Source organism: Manis javanica, chromosome 2 (assembly GCF_040802235.1).
Source record: "Manis javanica isolate MJ-LG chromosome 2, MJ_LKY, whole genome shotgun sequence".
Lineage (NCBI taxonomy): Eukaryota > Metazoa > Chordata > Mammalia > Pholidota > Manidae > Manis > Manis javanica.
Window position 1 is genome coordinate 93006083 of NC_133157.1, and position 15653 is coordinate 93021735.

At 62.6% G+C, this 15653-nt stretch overlaps 1 protein-coding gene across 14 annotated transcripts; it reads right to left on the bottom strand.

The window, feature by feature from the left end:
• Positions 1–4682: 4682 nt before the first annotated feature.
• Positions 4683–13158, bottom strand: NINJ1 (ninjurin 1). Of its 14 annotated transcripts, XM_036991307.2 has the most exons (6): positions 9090–9663; positions 8836–8872; positions 6857–7082; positions 6305–6497; positions 6045–6207; positions 4683–5168 (listed from the first exon to the last, which is right to left on the bottom strand). In XM_036991307.2, the coding sequence occupies exons 1-6, from the start codon at positions 9125–9127 to the stop codon at positions 5112–5114; spliced, it is 714 nt and encodes a 237-aa protein (XP_036847202.1). In that variant the 5' UTR covers positions 9128–9663; the 3' UTR covers positions 4683–5111. The 14 variants fall into 14 exon arrangements, 11 of the variants coding, with proteins under 11 accessions (XP_036847202.1, XP_036847208.1, XP_036847204.1 ...); XM_036991313.2 differs by lacking the exons at positions 8836–8872; positions 9090–9663 and adding an exon at positions 12780–13101 and having other exon boundaries at positions 6045–6203; XM_036991309.2 differs by lacking the exons at positions 8836–8872; positions 9090–9663 and adding an exon at positions 12780–13092 and having other exon boundaries at positions 6305–6494.
• Between the last annotated feature and the right edge of the window lie 2495 nt (positions 13159–15653).

The following is a 15653-nucleotide window of genomic DNA, read 5'->3' on the forward strand; positions in this document are numbered from 1 at the left end:
GCTCCTCATATCGTCCTCAACAGCCTGGGGTTTGACTGAACCTGGCCTCTCCTGATCAGGGACCAGACCTGTCCTCTCCATCAGGGTGCGTGTGCTGCCTGTCACCTGCTGGCCTCAGGCTTAGGACCCTGATGTGCCCACATCTCTTGTGGACGCGAGGGGGGGTGTACGAGTCCAAGCGGGCCTAGGGCCCCGCCCTCTGCACCCACTGTCAACCCTGGGGGCTTGTGAGCAACCACATCCCTGACACTGGGTCCCAGACACCCCTGCCCTCTTGCAGGCGCCCCTTCACAGGGCACCTCCACCCCCACTGCAGAGCAGAAGGCTTCAGCAGCCCAGATGGGGTTCTACCACCCCTCCCTCCACACACTCACGTGCACACACATGCACATGCAAACACATGCTCACACGCCAGGCTCAGGCCCTCCTCCTGATTGCCAACCCCGTCTGCTACCCCCACCCCACCCCAAGCCTGTTTTTAAGGAAACAAGCACATTTGTCCACCCAAGAATCATCATGAGTTTGCATTTTCCACAGGGTATGGGGTTTCCGGAGGTGCTTGGGCAGCTGGTCTCAGGCTGGCGGTTGAGCGTGTGGGGGAGGTGGGGGTACATGTGCCTAGGGCAGGCCACTGCCCCCGCGCTGTGTGCTGCGCACAGCCCCACTTGGCCTTGCTCGGGGGTGGGCGAGTGGCCTATGAACCTACCTGCTCCCCTCCAGCCCTCCTCCGGACACCTGGTGACTGGAAAGGTGTGCCGTGCTCCAGACTCCTGACAAACCAGCTCTGTTGCCACACTGGCTGGCCGGCCAGACCAGGGGCCAGGTGCCCGCACCTGTCCTGGATACTGTCAGAGGCGGCGGGGCTTCTCGAGGTCAGCAGACCCCTGTGGCTGCTGTCCAGTCTGCATCCCCCACTCATCTTGAGCTGCAACACCAACTCGGGTAGATCTCTTCCTAGGGTGTTTTCTGTGCCTGTCTTGCTCTCCTGGTGAAGGTGGTAGGCTGACCAGATGAAGGGTCAGTCAGGGCAGAGCTGCCCCAGAAGGTGAAGGGAGACCAAGTGGTGTTAAAATGTCACCGTCATAGAAAACACAGGCCATAGTGTGATAGTGTGAAGACTTGTGCCCCCAGATCCACACATTGATTCCTAACCCCCAGGGCGAGGGTGTTAGGAGGTGAGGCCTTTGGGAGGGGATGAGGTCATGAGGGTATAACCCCCGTGATGGGAGCCCCTCAGCCCTCCTGCCATGGGAGCACACCCGGGGAAGCAGGTTCTCACCAGACACCTAGTCTGCTGGTGCCACAATGCAGGCTTCACGCCTCCAGAAATAAACATCTGCTGCTTACAAGCCTCCCCATGTGGGCCTTTGCTGGAGCAGCCTCAAACTAGGACAGCACCTCCAGGGAACCGACCCAGACAGGCAGGCCCGGCAGGCCTGCAGCAGGAAGACCGTGGCACTGTGCGCCTGACACAAGGGAGGCCGCTGCTCGGGTGAGCCTGTGACAGGGGTCCCCTCCCCAGGTGGGGAGGGCAGTGCCTGCCCGGGGCCCCAGGACCTGCCTGCTGAGCTGCAGTGCTGGGTGCCCACCCAGGCTCCCGCTGGCTCTCTTCCTTTGCTTACTTTCCCCTTCCAACCTCGACCCACCGAGGCTTTTCCCTCACTGCCCAGAGTCAGCCCTTGGTCATGATCAGGCCTTTGCCCACCTCTCCACTGAGGTCCCGGCCACCCCTGTCGACTGCCTGGGGCACGCAGGGCCTCTGTTCCTAGGCTGGGGCTCAGGAGGTGAGCAAGGGGCAGCCATGTCTAGGCTCAGTCCGTCCCCACCAGGCCGCCCCACCTGCCACCTGGGCAGTCTGCCCCTTCCCTAGGACTGCCAGGGAAGGGGGGAGCCCCCACTACAGGGCAGGGCAATAAAGGGACGTGAGGAGGAGGGGAGAGGAGGAGGGAGGAGGCTGAGGGGGTGTGTGGGCTGGGGAGGCAGCAGGGTAAGCAGAGGTGAGGAGGTGCTCTCCAGAGGTGGGGGTCCTGGGACCCGTTTGGCCCTGACGCCACAGGCGTGGCATGTGGCTTTGGCCACGTGGGGACAGAGGCTGTTTCACAGCTGGACTTGGAGCTGTATGTTGCACAACTCCAGGAGCCTCCAGGGCTTGCTGACTATGCAGGGCCAGGACGGCCTGGCCCTGCAGACACAGGGGTGGCATCCAGTCCCTGGTCAGCATTGTGCCATTGGGCTTGAGGGCCCCTCCCTCTGTGCTGGCCTGGCAACCCCCGAGTTGTCCCAGGTGGGGCAGCAGGGCCCTGAGTGCATGGTGATGAGGGCAGGGCCCGCTGGCTGGGCACCCAGTAAAGTGGTGTCTGCCCTGAAGTGAATGCGAGAGGGGCTGGAAGAGCATTGGTTGCCTATGAAAGATGGAGGGACACCCGCACACAGCACGGCTGCCAGCTCAGTCCCTCTGCCCCTGGCGGTCTCCAGACAACCCTCATCCATCCTGAGTGCAGGTCAGATGGGGACAGTAGGGACACACTGGGTTAGCTGCGCAGTAACAGCTTCACTGCACATGAGGTGCAGGGACCAGGACAGCTGGAGTAGCCGGCATGCCCTCTCCTGCCATCTGTGACCCACATGTCATCTGTCACCAACCTAGACCACTTACCTCCTGGCAGGCAAGCTAGTACCTGTCCTCCAGCTGCGCCATGCCACCCTCTCCACCCCGTCTCCACTCCCAAGCGTCCAGCTCTCTGTTGCATCCTTGCATGTGCACATCCTTCTTAAGCACCCCCCACTTACGCTCAGGTCCCCACCATCCCGAGAGGGCAAAGCTGAGCAGGGGGCGGCTGGCTGCATTCCTGCCAGGGCTGTTGCACTCGCTGTGGCCTGGGCATCCTGACACACACACAGGGCCCAGCTCGCATGGACAGCACCTACGATATGCCTCACACGGTGCCAAGGACAAGGCTGCAGGTGGTGGCATCTGGCAGGACAGCTGAGCATGAGGTCCCATAAGCACACAGGAGGAAGGCATGAATGGGGGCTGCCTCCTCTCCCACTCAAGCCTTAGCCTCTTGACCCTCCCCCAGGAACCCTTCTTGGGGCACAGCTGGGCAGGCAGGGCTCAGACACAGCACCAAAGGCAGAGTAAGCCCAGAGGGCCTGCTGCACAGTGCCCTGGAGAGGGCAGCACATGCCAAGGCCCTGAGATTGGACAGTGTCTGGAGGGCCAGGATGAGCCTGCTGCTTCCGCATGGGAAGGTGGGGGCTGTTATGAATCCTGGGGGCCACCTGAGGCTGGGCCACATAGACCCGCCCACTGCTTAGCCCTTTCCCCAGGGTCCCCAGCACTGTGACTTGGTGGCCAAGGACTCAGTCTAGCCATGGGGGACTCTACTCCAGCTATGTTCTGGCGAACTTCCTGTCCTGGCTGAAAGGGGAACCATGCCACCAGGGTCCTGCCCTGTGAGACCAACACAGGGGCTGCCACCCCACATGGCTGCCCACATGACACGCACTCCAGCACCCCGGACTTGGTGCTGGGAGGCCACCACCTTTGCCAGGCCCAGGCAGGCTGGCCTGGGCAAGTGGCCTGGAGCTGTCCTGGACACACTGGGACAGCCAGGAGGGGAGAGCAAAGAGGACTGGATGGGGAGCATCAGGCCAACTGACACAAGGGCAGGTAGGGGAGCAGGTCACAGGTGTGAGCTTGAAAGCCCAGCTGTCTGGTGAAGCATGCCACAGTGACACAGCAGGAGGGCTGGCCCGACCCCCACTGTGTCTGCCCGGGACCTTGCCCTGTGGCTGGGAACACGCTCACTCACTGTCCGCCTGCGCGCCTTGATCCTGGTGGGCCTCGTCCCAACAGGTGGGTCACTGTCAACCACCATCCTTAGGGGGACACGAGGACTCCCACCAGATTGTGGCCTGGCTCAGCTCTGTGGCACCTCCCCCTCCCCCCTTGTCCTGGAGTATTTTAAAGCAAGCCTAAGGCAGGCCACCTCAAGCTAACCCCAATGCGCTACTGTTTACCTACCGTCACTCACACCATAGAGGCCCGGCCACCTGAAGGTCCCGTGGGACCAGGACCCAGTGCTGGCTGCCCCAGGCACAGACGGTTGCTGGAAGAACCACGAGGGGGAGGGGCCTGGCAGCTCTGAGGGCTCGTGCCCCAACAGTGTGGCTCAGAGAGGCTGCGAAGGCCGCAGGTGGGGGGCCAGGTATCCCACCTGGAGGGGCCAAGTGAGGGCAAGCTTATGCCCCAAGGAGATGAGGAGGTGCGGGCGAGGTGGGGGGTTGGGAAGGAAGGATGAGGCGGTGGTGGGTGGGCTCTGGCCCTGCAGGCCTCGAAGGCGGACAGGGCTCCCATCCAGGTGAGGTGAGGACCCACAGGCAGGCCCATACCTGGTACGAACCCTGCCCTCCTCAGCCCCTCAGCTGACTGGTCAGCAGCTCAGGCAGCAGGGGTCTGGGCTGTGGGTTTGGAGGGGAGGAGTGTGTGCCAACTGCAGGAAGCCTGAGAACTGGAGCCCTCCCTGAAAGGCTGGCCAGGGACCTGTGGCTGCGTGTCCTGAGGACATGTGGGGTGCCATGTCAGAAGTCGGGGGGCCCACGTGGGCTGGGGCCTGCAGGGCAGGGGCAGGGCCTGGGGAAGTGGGGAGAGGGCTGCACTGGGAGCTACACAATTTGGAGCAGGGGCCTCAGCTAGCTTTATTGGTGTGGCTGCTTAGGAAAGTGGGGCTGGGGCCTGCCTGGCATGGCTGGCAGATGGCCGTACCAGCACTCACAGCAGTGGACAGGGGGCACTGGTGGTCCAGGAAGCACGGAGGCTGTGGGCCGCCCACAGCTGGCATGGGGTAGGGTGTCTCCCCACCCCTCTGGCCCTGGCCAGTCCATCCTTGGGCCTGCCGTGTGGCCGTGGTGACAACCCTCCTTGGGGGCTCGCCAGTTCTGTCTCGGACCTCACCAGCCCACACTCCAGGGAGAGCAGCTGAGGGCAGAGCAGGCCATGCATTGGCCCCTGGTGGCCTAACCATGGGAGGCTTAACCCGGGACACAGTCCAGTGGGCCCGGTCAGGGCTCCAGTGGTTTCGGGGAATGCCTCAGGCAGGGAGTAGACCTCAGGGGTCAGGTGGCTCCCGGGGTCTGGCAGCTGCAGCAGGGTGTGATGGGGGCATCTGCAAAGAAGGGACAGGAGAGGCGTGAGGGCTGCCGGGCCTCCACCCTGCCCTGGTGGCCCTGCCTCAGCGGTGTATCCAGTGACCAGCCCACAAGCCTCTGCCTCTGGCATCAGCAGGGCCCAGGGCTAACCTGGGCAAAGTTTCCCCTCCTGGGTCACTGTCAGGATTTAGAGGCCTGCCCTCACTGTGTCCCTCCCTTGGGGAGGGAGCAGGGGCTGGGCTGACCCATGGGAGAGGAAGGGCTGTTTGGGACACACAGCAGGTGATTAATAAATGGCCTGGTCACCCCACCACGTGTGAGGGAGCAGGCTGGCATCCAGAGGGTTCTGCAGGGCATGAATATAATAGCACCTGGGGGCCAGCAGTCAGGCGGCAAGCTGGGCACTAGGTAGGGCTGATGGCCAAGGCTTGGGCAGGGGTGCATGCTCCCAGTGTTCTGGAAAGTTCTCTAGGATGTTCCCAACACTTGGGCCTGGGAAGCCTGTTGTCCTCTCAGCCCTGGGGCGTTGCTGGTGGGCCAAGGGGCCCACCCTCCTAAGGGGTAGCCTTGATGCCATGCAGCCTTGGCCAGGGTCGATGCAGGGCACATGGCACATGCCCACCTTCCATGTGTCTCCACTCCCTGGGTGCTATGTCTGGGCACCCTGGGCCCATACAGGAGGGGCTGCTTTGTCTGGTGTGCTAGAGGATTGCCTGCCTCCCTGCTGCTCCTGCTCCAAGCAAGGTGACCTTGGGTGGGTGCTTGGCCTCTTTGGGCAAGGATAGGGCTGTACGTTGGCGGGTGCGCCTACTCTGCGTGCTCACGGGGCTGGGTGTGAAAGGCTGGAGCCCCCCAGGCCTACATGGGAGCCAGAAGGTGTAGGGGCGGCTCACCTGAGCCCCTACTGCCGGGGCGCTGCGTCTACCCCAGGCTTCTGGACACCGAAGGCAGTGATGAAGATGTTCACCACTACAATGATGAACACCAGGCCCGTGGCCAGGTTGTTGAGGAAATCCAGCTTGGCGTGCTTGGCAGGGTTGTTGAGGTCGTACCTGACTGGGGGGAGTGGACGCTGAGGGGTGCTGCGGGTGGGCTGAGTGCATCTCCCAGAGAGGGACGCACCTGCATTAACACCCGCGGGCAGTGGGCTCACCTGGCAGCCTGACGTCCATCTCCCTGCAACCCCTGTTTTCTCACAAGCAGCCAGTGTCTGGTCAGTGACCGCAAGGCATGCCCACGGCCAGGTCTGGGTTTGAAGGCACAGAGCGCTGAGCAGGCACCTCTGAGCACTATGCACAGTGACCTAGCAATCCTCACACCAACTCCAGGCCTCGTCCTTACACCTACTTTACAGGCAGGGAGACCAAGGCCCAGAGGGTCAAGTAACCTGCCCGATGTCACACAGCTATGACCTAGTCCAGACCCTCACCTAGGGGCCACCCTCTAGTCCCTGTGGACTGTAAGGACCAGCTGGTACATGGTAGGTGCTCAATACACCTCAGTTCTTTTCCTATGTCCTCAGCATGGGCAGGTAGGACAGACACACAGGGGCCCTCGGGGCTGCACAGGGCTGAGCGAGGTGGGCCGGCAAACCCCCATGCCTAGAGCATGTCAGGTGGTAAGCGCCCCATCCCAGGCTGTGCAAGCAAAGCCAGCCAAGGTGGGCGGCCCAGCCCTCTCCACACGGGGCCCTGCTTCCACGCACCAAGGAAGATGAGCAGCACACCCACGCCGATCTGCAGCACCAAGGAGATGGAGATGAGGACCACCAGCGGCATGAAGAAGGCAAAGCTGGGGCCCTGCTCGATGACCACCTTCAGCTGGGAGGCATTGGCCATCAGCAGCGCAATGTCCAGCATGCTCTCGGCCGCACTCTTCTTGTTGGCGTAATGGTTCACGTTGATGGGCCGGTTCCTGCGCCAGTGGGAAGGCTGCGTGAGAGTCGGGGGGTGTCAGCCTCAGGGCACAAGGGCACACTGGCTTCCCAGGGAAGCCACCACCATCACCTGTCTGCTGGGTGCCTGCCTCTCCAGCCTCTCCTCAGGTCTGCGTAGTGGCTGGTGGCCAGCGTCAAGTGACATGTGGGGGACCCAGTTCACTTGTCCAGATATGAAACAGGCCTTCCCAGCTGACCAACGCCCATCCACCCATGCCACTTCCCTGCTGTGCAGGGCACACAGCTGTGCTCAGTAGATCTCAGCAGTTCACACTGCAGTTGAGCTTAGTGTCCCTCATTTTTATTTTTAAAAACCCTATCTGAGCTCCTTTATTGCAGTTGCCCTCAGTGCTGCGGTGGCAACATGCTGCCCTCACGTTCATTGGCCTGAGCACACTTCTGGGCTGCAGGGCCAGCCTGCCACCCCCAAGTGCCCTACATTCCTTAGGCCCTGCCCAGAGGCCACTGCCTCCAGGAAGCTCCCATATCTTCTGCTGGAGGACAGACAGGTCATTCTCTCTAGGGCTGGAGGAGGGCAGTGGGTACAAGGCAAGAGAGGGCTCACCTCTGTGGTAGACAGGAGCTCATCTCTGGGGACCGCTACCACTGGAAGGCAGTTCTTCCCCTGAGACTGAGCTGCCTCTGCCCAGGCCCCAAGACAAGCCTGTGCCCCTTGGCTCTGGCCCCCTGCTCACAGGTGCCCCTGGGCCCAGGCCCTAGGCCGCAGCCTCCTGGGACCAGTCACCTGGGAGATTCTGTTTCTAAGCTCACGGAAGATGTGGGCCCAGGAGTGGCTGCCAGCCCAGGAGCAGGCCCAGCACTTATGGCTGCCCCTACTTTTTCCAGCTGGACATTTCACCACGGAAAAAGAGAGACCTGCTGAAGGGTGGAACCTCGCTCTGTCTGCCTTCTTAGGCTTGAATTTATTCTAGAAGAACATGCCCAGGAAGAAGGGAGGCTGGCACGCAGGACACTGGTAGCTGAGTTACCTGCCCCACCTCTCCCAATGGCACTTTGTGGAGCAAATCCACTTGGTTGAACATTCTCAGTGCAAGCACACTTGGGACACCTCTCTGGGCCCTGCAGCCTGGCCCTCTTGGGGGCATTCCAGACACAGCCAGGCCTTCGCCTCTCCACTAACAGCTGGGCAGGCTGCCCCATACCTGCACACTGCTGCCACCCAAGTGCCTTCCCTTAAGCCCATGCCACCTTTCACCCCAGTCCCCAGTCCTAGGGACACAAAGACAGATGCAGACCTCAAGGGAACCTCCCACCTGCAGGGAGCAGGGGAGCCAGAAACATATACAAATGCAAGCCTACCTACACACACCACACATACATACACATATGTGAGCATATACACACATACACACACCCACATACATACATGCATGAGCATATGCACACATGCATCATACACATCCATACACAAACACACACACGTGTATAAACATACATGCATAATGTGTATACACACATACACAAACAAATGCGCATATGCCCAGGCTAATTGGCGAGCGGAGGGAAGCTCTGCTCTTTTTATTCTGAGCTCTCTGGAACCATTCAAGTCTTTCTTAGCCATGCAGCCACGGGCATGTTCGCACACACAACATGGGCGTCACGGCAGCACCCCAGTACGGGTGTGCCCTGCTTTCTACCTTGGGTGCCCCAGGCACAGCCCATTATCTTACTTGTCCTTCAGACACGTGCCCTCCCCCAGGGAGCCCCCTGTCCCCACACCCACTTACCATCGGTAAATTGAGGCTAGTATGGGAGGCATTTTGTCTGAAACCAACAGCACATGAAGGCTTCACTGGGATTTGAACCCAGGCTCTTGGGATCAGGAGCCTGGTAACTGATATCACGGACCCCCTGGAGGGTGCTGAGCACCCAGAGGCCCCCTGCCCCAAGCTCCAGCCGCAGTAGGCACTCTGGGAGGTTCTGGAGGTTGGGCCACTGTCTCAGAGCCTTGAAGAGGCAAGCAAGGGCCCTGGCCACGTACCTCTCCTGGTATAGGGTGCTTCCTGCCCACGCAGCCATCTGCTTCCTGCTCAACCTGGGCACTGATACGGAGCAATGGCTTGAGGCTCCTGGCTCACTGGCTGGGGGCAGTCAAGCCCTGGCTAACCACAGCCTGGCAGTGTGGCTTGGCAGCACACTCCCCTCTGCCGGCCTGTCTCCCCATCTCTACACCCTCTGGGAAGCATCCCCAGTGGGTTCCCTGCTGGAGGTGAAAGGGGAGCTGGAGACTAAGGCTGGGTGGGAGTTCCCAGGGCCACCTCAAGGGAAGGCAGATAAGAATTCAATCCTGCCCCATGCCAAGGGCTGCCTGGGACAGTAGGCTGGCCTCAGATCTGCCCTGGGGAGGAGGTCCAGGGGGCTGCATGGAGCTGAGCCTTGGGCAGGGATTGGCTACTGCGTGAGTCCCAGGGAGGCCCTGTCCTGGGGAGTCCACCAGGATCCCTGTGGGTCTGGACTGCAGGGGCCTGGATGAGGAACAGTGTCACAGGCAGGGCTGGATGTCCCTCCCCCTCACCGCCCAGCCTCCCCACCAGCTTGGTCACACTGCCTAGCAAATGGGCTGCACAACTCTGTAACTCCACACCAAATCTCTCACAAGGGGGACGATAAGTTGGGGAAGTGGTCAAGCCGGGGAAATGGCCATGGGAGCTAAGAACAGGGCCTGGGGGTTGAGCTCCAGCTGCTGGCCCACCAGAGCCCCTCCACTCAGGTGGGGGCAGCACAGGGGCTGGGCAGTGTCGGGGTGGGGAGGGCACGTGCAGGGGAGACACCTGAGAGGACTGTAGGAGCAGGCTCAGCTGCAGGAGCCTGCCCACAGGCCTGAGGGCACACACCCGCAGGGGCCACCAGCTCTGCCCTCTGCATCATGGCAGGAAGTCTCACTGGGGTTCCCACGGCCACAGGGCGTGGGCTGGGCAGACCTGCTTCCTGTGGGCTCAGCACTGGCCCACAGTGACCCCAGAGCCACGTTAGGCATGCTTTTTTAACTTGGCCAAGACCTCAACAGCCTCGGGATCTGCTGGGAAAGCAGAAATGAAAAAAACAGCAAACTTCCCCCCAACAGCTAGGGCTGTGCAAAACCCAGATGTAGCCCCAGGGGCTACGTCACTCTCCTGCCACCTTCCTGCTATGTCCTCAGCTGGCCTTGGGTCCAGTGCCACCTGCAGGGTCTAACACAGCTGCCCCCAAGCCATGACACCCGGCCACCCAGCATGATTCAGCCGAGGGCCACTCTCACAACAAAATGCTTACTTTTCCCCCTGCTGCCCCCCAGACATGAGCTGACTTAACAAAGACACCAGCCCACTCCCGCAGAGACCCTGGTGGCCAGCCTCATGTGAGAGTCTTGGGCCTTGCGCGCACGGAGGGAGCACCTGAGGCTCATCTGTGCAGCGGCTACATGGACACTCCTCCTGGTGTGCAGCCTCGGGGTGAGCAGGCCTGCCAGCTTCACACAAGGGCAGATGTGATGTGTGTGGGCTCAAGAAGCTCTGCACTGCCCAAGGCTATTTGGCGGCGCACAGTCAGTCTGCCCACCCCAGGGGCATGCTGGAGTACAGGAGTGACCCAGCCTACACACCCTGCTGTCCACAGCTTCTGCTCCAGTTAGCACATGTCTGAAGACCCCAGGTCTGCCCCTCATCCCAGCAAGATTTTCCTCCCACCCCGCACCCACTCAGGAGCCTGAAGTGGACACAGCAGCACCTAGAGGGTTGGCCAGGAGGGCAGGTGCTGCCCTCTCCAAACAGTTGCCCGGGAGTCACGTCCTGGCAAAGGTCTTGTGGGGCAGGTAGGAATAAACAGCGTGCCCTGCTAGTGGCAGCACTTCACACTTGTGCTCACCACACTTTCGAGGGCAGCACTGCTATCACATCACATGGGTGAGAAACTGAGGCAGAGAGTGATGTGCCAAGAACACAGCGAGCAGGTCCTGATGGTGGGAAGGGGAAGGTGATGCTGGGGAGCTCCGCTGGGGTCCTGGGCCCTAGGGGGGCAAGTAGAGGGGCCCTGAGGTTGCCACCCCTCCTGGAGCCTCCTCCTGGAACTGAACCCCAGGTGCAGAGGGCCTGGCCTCCAGTCACATGCCTCCTCCCCAGCCTCAGTGTGCCCTGTGGTCCAGCCTCTGGGCCTCTCTCTGGGCTGTGCCCTCTGCCTGGGACACCCTTCCTCTCATTGCAGAAGGTCACACCCTCAGCCTACTTGGTCCTCCGGGGCCCAGGACCAGCATCCTCACGGTGCAGGCAGTTTTCCTGAGCCCGCTACTGCCCTCCAACACACAAGCCCCTGGGAGCTCAGCCCAGTCCATCTGGGCTTAGGGCTCAGACAGAGGCTACGTGGCTGGGGCCGAGTGCCCCCCAACTGGCCCCACAGCCCATGCAGTGATCCCTGAGCACATCCACTCGACCCTGCGGGCCTGCCGTGTGCCCATCGTGCCTGTGGAAGCCACGGTGAACAGGTCAGGCTTGGAGAGGAGGGTGCAGCCAAGGGCTGGGAGGTGAGCAGGGCCCCTCCCTTCAAGCCCACCTGCCCCATTAGTCGCTGGCCTGCTGCCTCACTTCCCTGAAGGCAGATAGGGTCACTGGTTCCCCTTGTGCACTCAGGATCGATGGCCCAGAGGTGAAGCAGCCTCTCCGCCATGCGGCCCCTTGGTCCAAAGTGCTCACATGTGCGGCAGGGCCACATGAGGGCTTTTCTGAGCCCTCACTATCCTCACCTCTCACTTGGAATAAACGTCCTGTGCTGCCCTAGGGCCATCAGGCTTTCCTGAATGGCCGCATGGAGGCTGGGCGCTGGAAAGGCTCCGCCAAGATGGTAAAGGGCAGGGAGGATCACTGTGGTGGGACCAGGGGCACGCGTGGGGGCCGGCTCCGGTCGCCCCTGACCCCTGAACACGGCCTGTCACCACGGTCTGGCCTAGGACTGGTCGCCCACCCTGGGCAGCACCAGTCTGCTCCAGCCTGGCTCACACGGTTGAGAGGCTGCTGTCCTTGCTCCATCCCCATGGGGTAGAAACCGAAAGAACAGCCAAAGTCAACAAGTCATCAGAGGTCGCGCCCGGGACTATGGAAAGAGACGCTTGGAAGGCACATGCTCTGATGTTGGGGCAGAAGCACTGCCTGGCTCCTGCCTGGGCCGAATGCTCCCGGGTGCAGGCCAGTTCTGCACCAGCCGCAGGAGCCTGCAAGTAGAGGTGCCAGCGGGGCCACAGCGGCCCCAAGTTCCCCACCAGCACGCACCAGATTGTGCGGTCGCTGTGGACACCGTGGGGTGACGTAACTGTCTGCCCACTGCTGGCCGGGGGCCCAGAGGCTGGGATCCTCCGGGCGGGAGCGGGAGGAAATGCGGGGGCGAAGTTAGAGGCCCGGGCGGTGGGGGGGAGGGGGGAGGGGGGCGCCCGCGTGGGCGTAGGCAGCACCTGGCCCGGCCGCGGACGCACTTCCGCCCGCGCCCCCCTCACCTGCAGCGATGGCCGCAACGTGGGGCCACCTCTCGGGGCCCCGACGGGGCGGGATGTAGGGGACGCGCCGACGCGGCGACCCCACTCACCCTGCAGTGCGGGCGCTGCGCTCAGCCGGCCAGCGCCCGCAGGTGCCCGGGGAGCCGCGAGCGAGGCGCCCAGAGAAGACGGGCGCCGGCCCGGGCCCCACAGCGGCGCGGGCGGGACGCTTACCGAGGCGTCCGGGGAGCCGGGCGAGCCCGGGCGCAGGTCGCCGTTGAGCTCGTACTCCTCGGCTCCCGAGTCCATGGTGCGGCCGCTGGGGCCGCCTAGCTCCGAGCCTGAGCGCAGCCCGCGCCTCCGCGGGCGGGGACCCGGCTGAGCGTCCGCCCCCCGGCCCGCCCCCAGACACCGCCCCAACCGGGGCGGGCCGGGGGCCTGCAGGCCCAGCCCGGGGGCCTCCGGGGACGCTCCCTGTCTTGGCGAGAAGGGCGGGAGCAGCGTGTTTTCCCCAGGCCCAGGTTTCACATCAGCGTGTGCAAGGCACGTCCTCCTCTGCGACCCCGTCGTGGACCCTTCTAACCTATTAAATATGGCCTAGAATCAGCCTTGCCCTGGCCATTTCGGGCGCGACCAACCTGGGGCCCACGTGCGCGCCCTGACAGCCCAGCTCCTGGTCTGCGCCCCGGGAGACCTGGGTCTGGGCCTGCACGCCCAGCTTCGGCCTTTCCTCCCGGTAAATGAAGGCACGAAAGCCTCCTACGCGCTCTTGGGAGAGGCACAAAGCGGATCACCGCCGGCTCTGTGCCAGCTCCTGCTTCTCCAGGCGGGAGGCGGGCCAGAGCCTGTGGCGGCTCCCTATGTGCTAGCCGCTCTGGCAGCCAGAGAGCGCTGGCTCCTCCAGGCCCCCGCTCAGTCGGCCCTTGTTTACCAGGAAGCCTCAAGGCCTCAGGCCTGAGGCAGGCCCCTCCCAAGCATGCGGGGGCGGAGGGACTGGGCAATATCTCCTGGGCTGGTAAGGAAAGTTGGGGCCACCAAGTCCCCTAGTCCAGACCCTGAAGCCCACTTCCAGCCCCAGCTGTTTTTGCCCCTCCCGCCTCCTACCTTCCTCCTCATGTCTGCTGATGTCCCCAAAACCCACAGTGTGCAGCAAGCACAGTCCCCCTTGGCCTTCTCAGCCACCCTGTGTTGGCAGGGTGGTCCCTCACAAGTGCTAGTGGGCTCAGGCAGGTGGCTTGGCCTCTCTGTGTCACAGTGTCCCCACCTGCCAGGCAACATGGTGCCTTAGCACAAGGTTGGCTGTGTGGGCATGAGCTCTCCAGCACGGGTAAGCACAGTCCCCATGGCAGTAAGCCGGGCACTAGCTGGCACCCTGCACTCACCAGCACCTGCCCCATGCTGGGCCCTGTCCTAGGCGCTGAGGTTGCACCGAAGCAGCCAGGGCACCCCCGCGTGGGGCCAGGTGTGCCTCTGCTTTCAAGCCCTGGGGAGAGGGCATCCTCCACACGGTACAGGGGAGAGGCCCCGAGGATGCGCTCAGAATCCCTGGGAGAATATGTGAGCTGGACGCCTGGCAGCCTGTGGGACAGCAGGCGGCTCTGTGGGCATGGGGCTCCCACCCGGCTTGTGCCTGCCCTGCTGTGGGGGGAAGTTTTATAAGTGAAACCGGAGACAAAGAAAGTGCAGGTCACCGGGGATTCATCAGAACAGGGATCTTCCACTAAACCAGGAAGCCCACTCCTCCCGGCATGGGGGATGGGTGGCAAGGTGGTTTCCCATCCACTCACAGAGCCTTCGGGCTCCACTCCTCAGCACTCTGCCTCTTGGGTTCCTGGGGCATAGGGTGTGGGGTTGCGCGGGAGCTCATCCTGGCCACAGCTCTCAAGTCCCGAAGCCCACAGCTCAGACTGCCAGGCCCCATGTATGCAAGCATGAGCACGGCCAGCCCGGCACGCCTCCCAGGGCCTGTGAGTCCTGGGGGCATCGATTGGTTCTGCCCCTGCCAGGCCATCCCATGGAGAAGGCGCTCTTTGCCACAACATGGCTCCAGAGGGCTGCTGCCTTGCTCCTGCTTTCGGGGCTGCGTGGGCAGGACACGGGTGCCCAGGGCTCCGGGCAGGTCTGGGCGCGGCGGCCCGTTTAAGCACTTACACATTACAGTTACTGTTGTGCCCACATACCCCATGCCTGACTGTTCCGAGCAACTGGAGATCAACTTCAAATGTTGATACCACCCACGCGAAAGCACACCCCATGTCAGCCGTATGGGACAGATCCCCACGCAGGGGCAGCATTCCCTCAGCCAGAAGGAGGAAGCAGGATAGATGGAGGCCAAACAGGTGAGCACTTAGAGCTGGGGTGTGGCACCCCCACTGCTGGCCTCCGGGGCCTGGATGGCTCTCCTTCCCCCTGAGCCACAGCAGCCCCGCCTGCCCCTGCGTGCATCCTCATGGGTGGCTTCCTGGGTCTGTGGTGTCCTCCTCCTTTGCCTGTGAACTGTTTCCAGGCAGTTCCCAGGGCAGATGGAAAGAGGCAGACCTCACACCTGCATGACTTCCAAATCTCCTGGAGAGATGTCATGAACACGTGAGCAACTGACGCATGTCCCAAACACTGACCTGAGGCCCAGGACCATGGGGAAGGGACCTTCTGGGGCTGTCGCCAGAGAGGGGTTTGGCTGGGGAGGAACAGGCCGGCATGCTCCAGCAAGGCACGGGCACATGGCGGGGGGCTGAGAGGCAGCCAGTGCACACACGCAGACACGCCTGCTGCACAGCGGTGCCGAGGTCACCTGTCCCTTCTGAGCTGGGTGAGCCTGGAGATGCACTTCCTGTGTGGAAGATGCAGATGAGGTGATCCAGCCTGGGGGAGGACAACAGAGGCCTGAATGCCAGTCCCTTCTCCCTTTGCCACCCAGAGCAGGCCCCAGAGGTGACTCCATGTAGAGGCAGCAGCTCCAGTCCTGCAGGAGGCAGAGGCTGGCCCCATCACCCCTCGTCAGGAGGGACACGGGTTCCTGGCCAGAAAGGGGCCTCAGCCCTGCAGCCCCTGGGAGTCACATGGGGACAGCACAACGTGTCACCTCGGGCCTGGGAAGATATACTTTCA

Coding starts and splice junctions, on each gene's coding strand:
- NINJ1 (XM_036991306.2), bottom strand. CDS start 12,854: ATGGACTCGGGAGCCGAGGAGTACGAGCTCAACGGCGACCTGCGCCCG. Junction 6,498..6,856: donor TGTGCTGCTCATCTTCCTTG/GTGCGTGGAAGC, acceptor CTGCCTGTAAAG/TAGGTGTAAGGACGAGGCCT. Junction 5,169..6,044: donor CCCCGGCAGTAGGGGCTCAG/GTGAGCCGCCCC, acceptor CCTTCTTTGCAG/ATGCCCCCATCACACCCTGC.